At 44.3% G+C, this 11,517-nt stretch overlaps 1 protein-coding gene across 1 annotated transcript; it reads left to right on the top strand.

The window, feature by feature from the left end:
* Window positions 1-121: 121 nt before the first annotated feature.
* T265_08673 (hypothetical protein) lies at window positions 122-9,915 on the top strand (the record flags this gene model as incomplete). Its single annotated transcript, XM_009174544.1, has 4 exons — window positions 122-1,165; window positions 6,071-6,230; window positions 6,388-6,545; window positions 9,623-9,915. 4 exons carry the CDS (start codon window positions 191-193, stop codon window positions 9,770-9,772), a joined length of 1,443 nt encoding a protein of 480 aa, XP_009172808.1.
* Window positions 9,916-11,517: the final 1,602 nt, after the last annotated feature.

Consider the following 11,517-nt stretch of genomic DNA (forward strand, 5'->3'; position numbering starts at 1 on the left):
CATCCATCCATCAGTGTAGTTCGATGTGACGGGCACCATGCTATTACACTACGATTTGACCCATTGAAGGGGTCTACTTGGCCAACTGGAATGCCCCTTGACCGTTTCTGTTTTCCTTTCAGACGCTTTCTGATATACTGTCCACGGGACGCAAATGGCATTCAACTCCTCTGCTTCATCCCCTGACTGAATGATCATTATGCACTTGCGCATCTCCGATGCTCGGGATGGTACGAATTCCGGCCTATGGCTTGCACTGCTGGTCCCGATTGGTCTACTCCGGACGGGCCACCAAGCTCTAGCGGCAGACATTCTCGTCACGATGACCGTGCTGTTCTCACTGTGTGTGAAAACCGGCTCAGCTTTGGTTTTCACCTGTGGTGTGGGTGTCTCTTTCCTAACATTTTCATTCAACTCAACCGTTCCGTTTCGCCAGATTTTTGTATTAGGTTTCGTAATCTGTTGCACGCGCAATCTTTTGCGCCTCTTTCCAAAATCATTCACCATAGGAGAAGCGATCCTGTTGACTCACTTGTTGATTGTATTTCTTCACTCCTACCCCCTATTTTTGATAGTATTTATTTGTTCGTTTCTAGTTGAATACTACTCCATTCCTTGTACTCCTCTTTATGGTATAGGCTTACTTTGTTTTGTGGCAGTTCTATCGTTCACCGTCACATGGTTGATATTACCTGGATTCCCATTTTTCTACGTCTTTCGGGTCAAGCAACTTTGGTGTTTCTTCACCCCACCCCATGTTGCGCTTTTATCGTCGTGGGCATTCTTACTTGTTCTATCTGTCGCGATTACTTTATTCTATCATCGCTGTGGCAGGTTAGGTGTTCCTCTAGACCCCTCAGAGCATTGTACATCTCCATCAGCCAGTCTTTGTCCCACCGAAATTAATCCATCCTCGTTCTTTTTCTCTACCAAACAAAGCAACTGTATAAACTCAAAACCAACGCCTGATCACTGTACATATCTACGCATGAAAAATCGTTCCAGTCATACGCCAACTACCCCGTTCTGGTTACGAAAGGTGTTTCATTTCAACGCTGGACTCGTGTTTGCCTTGGGTCTACAATTTGCACCACGGTTGCTTAGCTCCTGTGCTGCCTGTTTGCTCATTGCATTTGGCTTGTTTGAATGGATCAGACGTCGAGGAGTGAGTCTGTACTAGCGAGCTGATGGTTCCATTCTTTATCTTACGGTTTCAACCTATGTCTCTAATCCCTAATCATGTTCCAGTTGTGAGTTTAAAACCATCAGACACTTCCTAGATTTGGACCACCATTATGTAGCGATAGCTTGTTCTGTAAGCGCTCTGGGCGGCAGGTTCTCGTTGCATCACTACTTTTTCATCATCACTCTCGGTTGTTTGACTGAAGTGGTAGCTGGCGAGTTTCTGGGCAAATTTTTCCAGTGGACAGCTGTCTAGACCGCCCAGGTCATTCTGGTCTGACGCCTTCTCGGAGTACGGAAGCAATGCAACTCCAGAGAGATACTAAGGTTGAGGCGGTACTTAATTACCTACGACTGGTCGTGGACAATAACAATGCCAGCTGTGAACTCGAACGGTTGATATTCGCTAGGAGGCTTGTGCCTTAGTCACTGGACCACTCGGGGTTCCAAGTTATTAACTATGTTAATCTTTTCCGCTTGTCATTTTGACATATTTCGGGAGCAGCAGTCGAGTATTCGTAGTGGGTCTGCAAGCTGAGCAGATGGGGTTCTAGGATTTACTTTACCTTAGTCGTCAACCAAGATGTTGTGGCTTGCTGACGGTAGTGCAATTTCTGTATCGACTCTTGGCTTCCTGCTTTGCCCAGTATGGAACATCAAAAGGCACGGTAGCTTTAGACAGCCCTTCATGGAAGCAAACGGGGACTATTACAGCTGTGTTTATAGGATTATAACAGAATATTATACAAGATCGCGCTAGAATCTTCGTGAGGGGATGAGAAGCGTCGAGCTATAAATGCTCGATCCACATTGGCTGACATTCTGACCAATCTTTGGATGTATTCATCTAGTCCATAGTCCACATGTGACACATCCGTCCAATCGGTGTGATGTTCGATAATTAAAAACACCGGACCTCCGGACACAAGAAGATATATTTTGGGCCTAGAATAGTGGTTTCGAATCGGGGTTCGCAACCTCACCTTCCCCCAAGTTGACTGTGGAGGCTTTAGCGATTGCGAAACGTTTAGCAGACTTGCTTCTACAGGAAAGTGAGCAACACAACACGAAGATGAAGTAATTCGTGTTTTGGTGGAGGAATGCCAATACCAGTGAAAATATTCTGACTCATCCACACGAAGTGTTCCCGTCCACCTTAAAAATTCCCAAGTAAATGGCATCCGAATCGCAATATTTGCTTGGCTTGAAGACTCTGATTAGGTGAGGATATTTGCTTTTTAGTCCTGCTTTGGGTATGTTTGAGGTTCTTGTCGAATGGAACGGATGTGTTGATATCCCAGTCACAAGCACAATTATTACAATAAACCGTATCTGACGTGAATCACATATACTATAGTTTTCAGTCATTCTTTCTAATCGACGGGACGATACAAAAGTGATGATTGTAGCGGAATATACGGAAGTCTTTCCAAGTTCAGTCGTTTAAGCGTACGAAACTAATCAAAAAGTGACACATCGAACTGGATAACACCGCAACACAAATGACTTATGCCAAACCTTGCTACCTTCGCGTATTTTCGGAAATAACGAGTTTTTAGCTAGTATTTCTCAATCTGAGGATGAGGTAGTTCAGTAAACGCCTCTGTTGCAAGCATTCCTATTTTCAACCTAGAATATATGCTCTAATTTCCCATTACGCAACCACCCAGTTTTGTCTCGGCAGTATCGAGCTCCTGGTGCATGTGTTTTGTGTGACCACCGTCTCTGAGTTTCTAGACTGCTTATAACTGTATGGAGTTGTATGAGCCCAACCAGACCCGGTGGCCGAGTGACTGAATGCAAGCCTGAATAACTTAGATGACTGAAAAACATGTTTGTCTCAGGTAATCGACTGAACCTAGCAGAAGAAGACATAAATAAAGTTTGTCACCAAAGGAACCAAGATCTGCCATAGTGGTTCCACCATTGGTCCAGAGCATAGTAACGAGGTTTAGCACGTGAAAACACCCAAAGGGGGTTGTGAGATGAATTTCGGTGTGCACCTATTTTGTGAATCAATGTCTGTTACGCACACAAATCTTGTTGTCCCAACCTAGTTAGCACCTCTCTGTGAGCGCCAGTGTCGGGATGTTTATTTACTGACTGGCGGGTGACCTGTGGTAAGAAAACTTGTTTTTCAATCGATGATGCTGAGTTTTGAATGTTCAGCTGACTGGAAACTGCTGTCTATGTTTCAAATGACGATGATGATCTTTTTGGATTACCTATTGAACGTATTGGGCTAGGTACAGATCATCCGTTTTTATGAAAAGTTCATTCCGATAACGACGCTAGTCCAGACTAAGTGCTGTCAATCGTTCACTGCACATCATACTGGCACACCCAAACCAGTTAACCGGATGCTGACTGGCGAAATATACCCATTTTGCAAATCAAACCTGTGTTAATCAACATAGTCATTATCGAACGCACAACATCAGTGTTCAATACTGATGCTTCGCTGCCGTAGAACTGTAATCTATTTGGAAGCCTCCGTGTGAAGAAAAGAATTAAAATGGGTGGAGGAGAGACTTAGTGCTAGCTTACCACATTCATTTCTAGGTGTCTACACCTCCAGACGCTCATTCAGACAATCTTGATACAATCCGACAACAAGAACGCTGTTGACATCGATTAGAAGCCATATCTTACAGCGTCTCCAAGCAGGCAATGGGGCTCACGCGGACCCCATCCTGGAAATCTAATCGCACCGACAGCAACCAGACTTTTCGTTGTCTCTTACAGACCTCTGCCAGATCATAGGTTGGCCACCTCTCTCCTTGTGCTACTCTAAATTGGGCACGGAAAGCAGTACTCTCCCTGGAAAACGATGGTTCTATATGCGCAATACATGGCCTAATCAATGTAGCTTCCCGTGCTGGACACATCCTTCAATCGAAGTCCTTGATGCGCAGAGGAATACAAGCTTTTCGGTTGCATCGTTACGGATTCGTGGACCGCAGCTTACACGAGCAATCGCTCTGAGACAACAGTTGTCGAACTTCTGAAGACGTCTCGGCTTCGCTCATAGCCGTACAACAAAACGGCCCACACTGGCCTGATATGTCCCTTGAGATTCATGGATATACCGCCTTGTCGCCATGAGTTTCTCTTGTGAATCTCTGACTTGTGTTATTCTTCAGCTGAATATACTTCACAAAGATCACCTCGTGTTTCAGTTTGTACAATATTCGAGATATCGACGTGGGCCGTGAAAGTTTTGCGCAACCTTATAAGCATTATAAGCATTACAAGGTTCTAACCTTGTTGCAGAAGTCCAAGCACCACCAGTACTGGCACAGCTTTCACCGCAGGGTGTTAGTGCAAGACTGTACACCACGTGCGGTTGACACTGTCTCTGACGATTTGGAAGCCATATATCTTGGTAGTAAGCGCTAGTGTGATAGGGTGTTACCCAGTAAGGTAGTCGATGAGTCACCTCGCGCGAAGAATTGCAGAGCCATCTTTATGCTTACGTTACATCATTCAATTGAAATATCTGATAGCTTCTCAGTGTTGACCGAAAACAAGGTAGACATAACATGTAATAATCAGTGCGATCATCAGTTAGATTCTTAGGAGATATCCGGAGCCATCCACAATGAAGTATCATCAAAATCTGGCAGGCGGCATGAAGAATAACCTACTGGACCTTAGGATACCTGAACTTTTGTGCTGTTTTCTAGTTTACAACCCACGTTTTCACTCTTCAGTCACGCTCTGATAGTCATCTGCATGACAGTGGTTTGAGTAAGAATTCCCCTGCGTGCCATTGCAGCTGATGCCTCGACAAACTGAACGGTTACCATAAAGTGCGAGCCGTCAAATATATATATATATATATATATNTTCGACTATTCTGGACGAGAGATTCAGTTGGGTTCCAGGTGCGTCTCCAGTCAGAACCACACTGGTATGCAAATGAGTGTATTTCGCTAAAAGTCGTTTCAATCCATATCACCATGCGCACAAGCGCGATCGGTGACCTCTGGGTGTTCTAGTTAGGAGTGTGAACGTCGAACCTGAACATCAGACAGATAACGTTTTCGAAAAAGTTTGGCGACAATCGGTAGATTTATTGCTGGGCAACGTTTCGCTTTTGACAAAAAAGCTTCGTCAAACCAAGTGACTAGGTTCCGATGTTGGTCGAGATTTAAGGCGGAAGGAGACAAGTTCTACTACATCCATCTAGTGAGTACTAATCGGGGCTAGACGTGTCGTGGATTATTTTTAAAGGACCAACCGTCTTTGTTTTTTTTTAAACTTTTATTCCTTTGAACTGCAGTCATTTTTAGGGTCAGCTATTCAAATGTCATCTAATTTTATCGTGTATTTCCTTAGGTACTCCGCTGATAGAGACCTGATGCAATTTTCGTAAAATCTCATTGGGATAGATCTGTTCTTTGTTTAAGAAAAATAAAAAGAAACTGGTTGGTGGTCATTTCAGAGGTGCGCTCGGCGTTCAACGACAGGGTGTTTTTCGGACGTACAGACATTTTGTAGCCTGATTCATTTGGCCCCACAGCACATGAGGATCAAATGTTCCTTCATATGCGTATGTATTTCATAGCTACTGGTGCATTGCTCCATTTTCTGACCGTTTGCCAATTTCTTCAAGATCGATCGGCACCGACCGCGCATACTTTTCTGAGCATGGCTTCGAATTAAAGTCGTGATGTATATCTCAATCTTCACTATCTGACGCGGGTTTTTGCGTTACACTTTATGCTGATACACAGGCCAGATAAGTTACTCCTTCAATTCACCCTTATCATCCCCCATCACATGGTTTTTGAACAGTGAACATGTCATACAGAGTCATGTTACATTGAATTTAGTATCTTCGTTAGTAATTCGAGCCTTCTTCTTTTTCCTATTCGTATGACAGCCTGCGCCAGTGGCGATTTGTTTCAGCAACCTTGTTGACCCATTCCGGGACGAAAGGGATTCCGGTGCGCTTGTCTTCACCCCCATAGCTCTGTTGCTCGGACTTGCGATTCCAGTTTGGTGGCCTGATCCCGTCCAGCCTCAGCTTACTGTAAATATTGGTGGGTTTATATGGTTCCCTGCTCATCGTAAGTATTTCGCGATAGCAAGCCAATTCCACTTATTTTGTATAGAACGTTCATTTTCAAAACTGTTATATCCATGCTTCACCAATGTCAATTCCATACTGTGTCCTGGAACTTCTTTTTCTTCTTCCAGGACGCCTGTGTCCAAATCTGAAAGTATCACCCTCAATGTGGGCCGGTGTGCTCTCCATATCTGTTGGCGACAGTATGGCTGCCCTAGTGGGTCGTCCTTGGGGTCGAACTAGGTGGCCTTATTCGCACCGAACGTTTTTTGGATCATTTGCTTCACTAGTGAGCCAGGTACTCATCAGCCTTTTTCTCCTTATGACTGATTGAAACGCTTTATCAATGATTATTGATCAGATGGGGTAAATTAAAGTATAAAAAACTTCTTGGCCAGTTTCCTCATCATAACCAGTGACGCTAGTGGTCCACTAGTCCCTTACTGTCGTGACCATAAAATTTGGATTCTGACCGTTATCGTATTCATCCAAAAAACTGTCTCAGATTCATCTTAGGCATTTAACAGTCACCAGTTTGGTTGTTCATTTATTGATAACTTTGGAACTTTATTTGCACGCTATTCGCCCAAGATGCACAGAGACCGTTCACCATCGGTATGAATATGAAGCCGTTGGACCCGATGGATCATCTCTCATCTTGAACGTTGCATCTCCAAGGTTGCTTTTCTGCGTACCGGTTCACTGAAACATGTGCGGTTACCGGCTTGCTTTTTTTGATAGGAATGTAGCTAATGCTCTCACTGGCTCATTTCGGCAACATATACGCAGGGTGGAACAATACAGCTTTTAATCTCAGGTGGCTGTTTGTTGCATTGCATCGTACCGGTTTGGTGTTTAACTCCAAACTTATCAATCGAGACGTCTAATGCGGCCTTTGGGAACACATTCAATTGGAGAATAGCACAAAGGACGCATTCATTCGTGATTCGGTTAGGTCTCTCTTTAAAAACAATGAGTGCGGTTCGCGAATTGCGTCCAATTCGAATTAAAGTAGAACATAGGGTTATGCCTACCTAAGCAGCTCGAAGAAGGACGAAACTGGTCGTGGGCTGTCGAGTTTTTGGCGACCTTATGGGTAGTATGCTTCGTCTAGTAATTCCGAGTAGTTTGGAGGCCATCAGTGTGTTGTTTTATGGACCAAAGTTACGTCATCAAAAATTGCTATCGGGTCCATGAAACATTTGGTTTGTGTTGTATTTCCCGTAGAACCTGGATCCCATTTTCATTTGCGTTCCAATTGGAAATGGCCATCCAAGACCACCTTTTGGTGTGCTTCGTGACGCTATTAGCTGAGTAAAGCATGTTCTTCATCTGAGTTATTCCAGATCACCGTTCACAAAAGGAACGTGTACTACGAAACTAAGCGCCTGGACACGGAGGCAATCACTAATCTACTAACACCTGGAGATGTTAGTCTTTTTGGGGATATGGTACGGATAGAGAAGACGCCAGATGGAGGGAGTTTCGTTCAAACTATCTTGCGAAGAGGCAGTCTTCTGGTTGTTTGACAATGACGCCAACTGCCCGGTAGGGGTACTAGCAGAGTTGCTCGAAACAGTGTCACTCGGGGTCAGTAGTTGGCTACCCAAGTTGTCCACGTGATCGGAATGTATTTTTTAAGATACTAGGTCCTTTAAGGAGGGATTGAGCCTTTGAAATAGTAAGACGGTCTGCCTGGTATTCACCAACATCTGTTTTAGCTACAAAGAATAGCCGAACCAGAAAAAATAGACTAGTCTCCCATGGAAGAAGACTGACCGCATACTGACGAGGAACCTTGGCTTACTGTTGCTTGTGACCTGTAGGGCTCATGAGATAGTTTCGGTACCGCAATACCGCATAGTCATAATCTTCCGACAATAGCTTCAGTTAATTACTTCACGTCTCACTGTACGACTTCACGACTCACTGTACATGCTAAAAACGTGCTCGTTCTTGGGTGTCGTGTTTAATGGCGTGGGTAGAGTGTTTCATTCTGGAGTTGCTAGTAATTGGTCCTGGTATTGTGATATCTTCAAAAGGCGTTTATGGCAGAATGGAGCAAAACTCACACCAATTGACCGATTTATGTTTGCATTGTGTTCAGTTCGTAGGTGTACTCTTAGCTCAGGGCTTGAAAATCAAATTGAACCATGGGTGCTCACTGAACAAGGGGCACTTCTGTTCATACAAGTACGCCCGCCATACCTCGCACTGCACCAACTTTTCTTCACTAAAAACGGGGCCCCCATTGAGAAGTTTTCACTTACTTAAGGTTTATTCTCCGGAATTTAGCTAACTGGCAGACTTGGAACGAAACCACTTTCATAGCCCATCATTATAAATCGGAAAATCATTGTAAAGCTTGTGGTCCTGGCTATAAGTGTCCGCTGTGGAGGATCGACTAAAACAACCTTGCACAAATTCGTCCCATCAAAATTTTGCGATGTGAACGGATGCCTAGTAAAAAACATGAATACACTCAATTGCTTGGGTAAAATTTACCCTCTGGTGATGCGAATCATTTGAAGACATCTACAGTAGACAGACGAGAGAACAAAGGTCTGGTTGCAACTTATCCGAAACATTTTTAAGGACCTAGAACTACTCAATTATGTAACCCAGTTATGCAGTGACAACGCCAATGCCAGTAATGCCGGGCAGTGACCGTAGGTTGCAAAACGCGTGGCCTGAAACATCGTATCCGTAGTCCGCAGATTCTCCTCAGCCTATTTCCTACTCTTCCTAATTGTGCCTTGTCCATCCAACAGTCTGCAGGGAAGCAAGCACTAGTCTCAGCAGCACGTGACCGAGCCACCACAACAAAAGTACTCAGTGGTTTATCATTATTTTAAAAACTCGCCTCGTCAGCTGCCTTTTTGACACGTCTGTGATTGGAGAAGTAAGTGCACCTCGGATCCGCCGTTTGCGTCAGGAATGTTCCGTAGTCACAAGCAGTCCGGGTTCCAGTTAGGCGCATTTGACTCTTGAGATCAAAGGCCCTTCAGATCATGGAGATGAGCATGAATCGGCCTTCTGAGGTTAGTGCATCGTCTTTTTCGGACTTCTCCCATCGTCATACATAAAACGTTGTAGAAATTTGCCGTGTATTGTTTGGACGAGCCAGGTTCGGACACCAGACGGGTGCCCAAAATTGGCTATCAGGCCTTGCTCTGATAGTTAGTACTCACGTTTCAAAAATAACTGGTTGAATAGAGACTTGCACGCTTCACAGCGCATCGTAAAATCCATGTTCACCTGCTTGCATAGCAACTTGCTAACTGATGTGTGATACATCTATCGTCTTTTGTATCGCGCTCCTAACCGATTTTCCTTGACGGTCTTCCTGTTTTTCTCTGTTTTCAGTGCATTTGCTGGCTTATTGTCGCCCACTTGCACTCGTGGCCTGTGAAATCCGGTTTCGTACCCATCGTGTTGGGTGTCCTGGTCGAAGCCTACACGGAACAAATTGATAATCTCGTGGTACCACTGGTGGTCATGTCAGCCTTTGCTTGACATAACCTGATCCATGATTAGACCTTTCGGAATTTAGTGCTGTGCACTTTTTCTATCTACTAACTGAACACAATTCCAATTGATCTGTATTTTTCTCCTGTACTTAACACATTGTTGTCCTAGCCATAATGAGAACATCATTAGTCAAGGGATAGCAGCCTAGTTAAAGCTCACAATCTGGAGCGAATCCCGGATACGTCCATCTGGGGGCATTCTCTGTCGATGAGGGCTGAAGTGACGACAATTTGTCCAATCCCTGATGGAAGCAATCGAAAAGTCAGTAATGGTTTGCGAACCCTAATCCCTCGTCATTCACGTCCTAATCCTTGGGCTGTCTTCAGAACGCTGCATATCTTTCCTAACCAAGGTTTTGTGGGAACTCGATGTCCAACTGTAAAGCATCATCATCTGAGCTGCCCAAGTCTAGCGAAATATTGGGCGCATCAATAAAAAGGGAAGAACTACTCTAAATCATGTTTGGAACGTCCAGTGGCATGGAAATCTCATCTTCAGAATGCGACCACATACGAGATATGGATTATTATTTATGCTAAGCCTTATGCTCCTGATAGAATTTAACTTTCCATCATGATCCATTTGTGTGGACGAATGAGTTAGTTACTATTGTGGCACGGAATTGACCAACGGAATTGACCGATCATACTATTCTGAATCCCTAGATTCGCTCTAAAGAGCCCATCAGTAGCTACGTTACAGTGCCTGAAGAATCTTTGCTTTGTTCCATCAATGTTGGGTTTTTGACTGTAGTATTCATGATTTGAAAAGCAGAGAGCCGGTTTCAAGTAGATCTTGACATCTAGTATGAACGTTCTGACGGCCAAATGTCGAACAGTTCCAACTTTTTCACTAACGTAGGACCCACAACTTCCTCGTCGTCCGTCCATATGATCATAGGTATGCTTCAGCGTTTCATACCCAATCCCCAGGCCACACAGCTCTTGAGCCTACTCAGGCTGTCATGATTATCAGTGAGGATGTCACTTTTTCGCTTGCCAGGAGTCGGCTAATTACTCGTGTTACTGGTACTGTACTTCGCCAACACCCCTTCAAATTTCGGTTGCTACGAAGCAAGCCAGTATGTTGTTTGATGGCCGAAGTCGATCCATCTAACACGATCGTCTACACCTAGGGGATGACCCCAAAAGACCGAACAAGATGGTAGCCGCTAGAGGATAATCTCTTTTGGAACGGTCGAAGTCCAGTGAAAAGGTCCCTAAAGATATCTCATACCTCCTCAAATGCCTGGTATTGACCTGCAGTCATTGTAACAACTGGCGGCAATTTGACTAGACGTTATACCTCTCCAATACCTGTAAAAAAAGCTGCCCAGCAGTACTCATTGACAGCCACGAATATTTTATGCAGTTGGCCTCGTTGAAGGAGCCCAATTCTGGTATACTATTTGAAACAAACAAACCACTTTTAGCCGGTCCCTCGAGTTGATAGCGTAGTAGAAGAACAGCTACGCTACAATTTCGCGTTCTCGATTCTTTTATTTCCAAAGTATACGGAAGACCCAGCTAAGACACCTGTACGAGGAATGGGGTACTTGACCCTCTTCAGGGCTTACACCCTACACCTATTGGAGGAGATTGGTCTCTTCAATGAGTTTATAATTTTTAAGAGACTGTTCATTTTTATACTGCACTGAAATCTGCTCCGGGGAGGTAGTTTCATCTATAATCCGCAGGCAAGTGGTCAGTTTTGGTCACCTCTCTCAATAA

The sequence above is a fragment of the Opisthorchis viverrini genome, assembly GCF_000715545.1.
Source record: "Opisthorchis viverrini unplaced genomic scaffold opera_v5_235, whole genome shotgun sequence".
NCBI classification, from domain to species: domain Eukaryota; kingdom Metazoa; phylum Platyhelminthes; class Trematoda; order Opisthorchiida; family Opisthorchiidae; genus Opisthorchis; species Opisthorchis viverrini.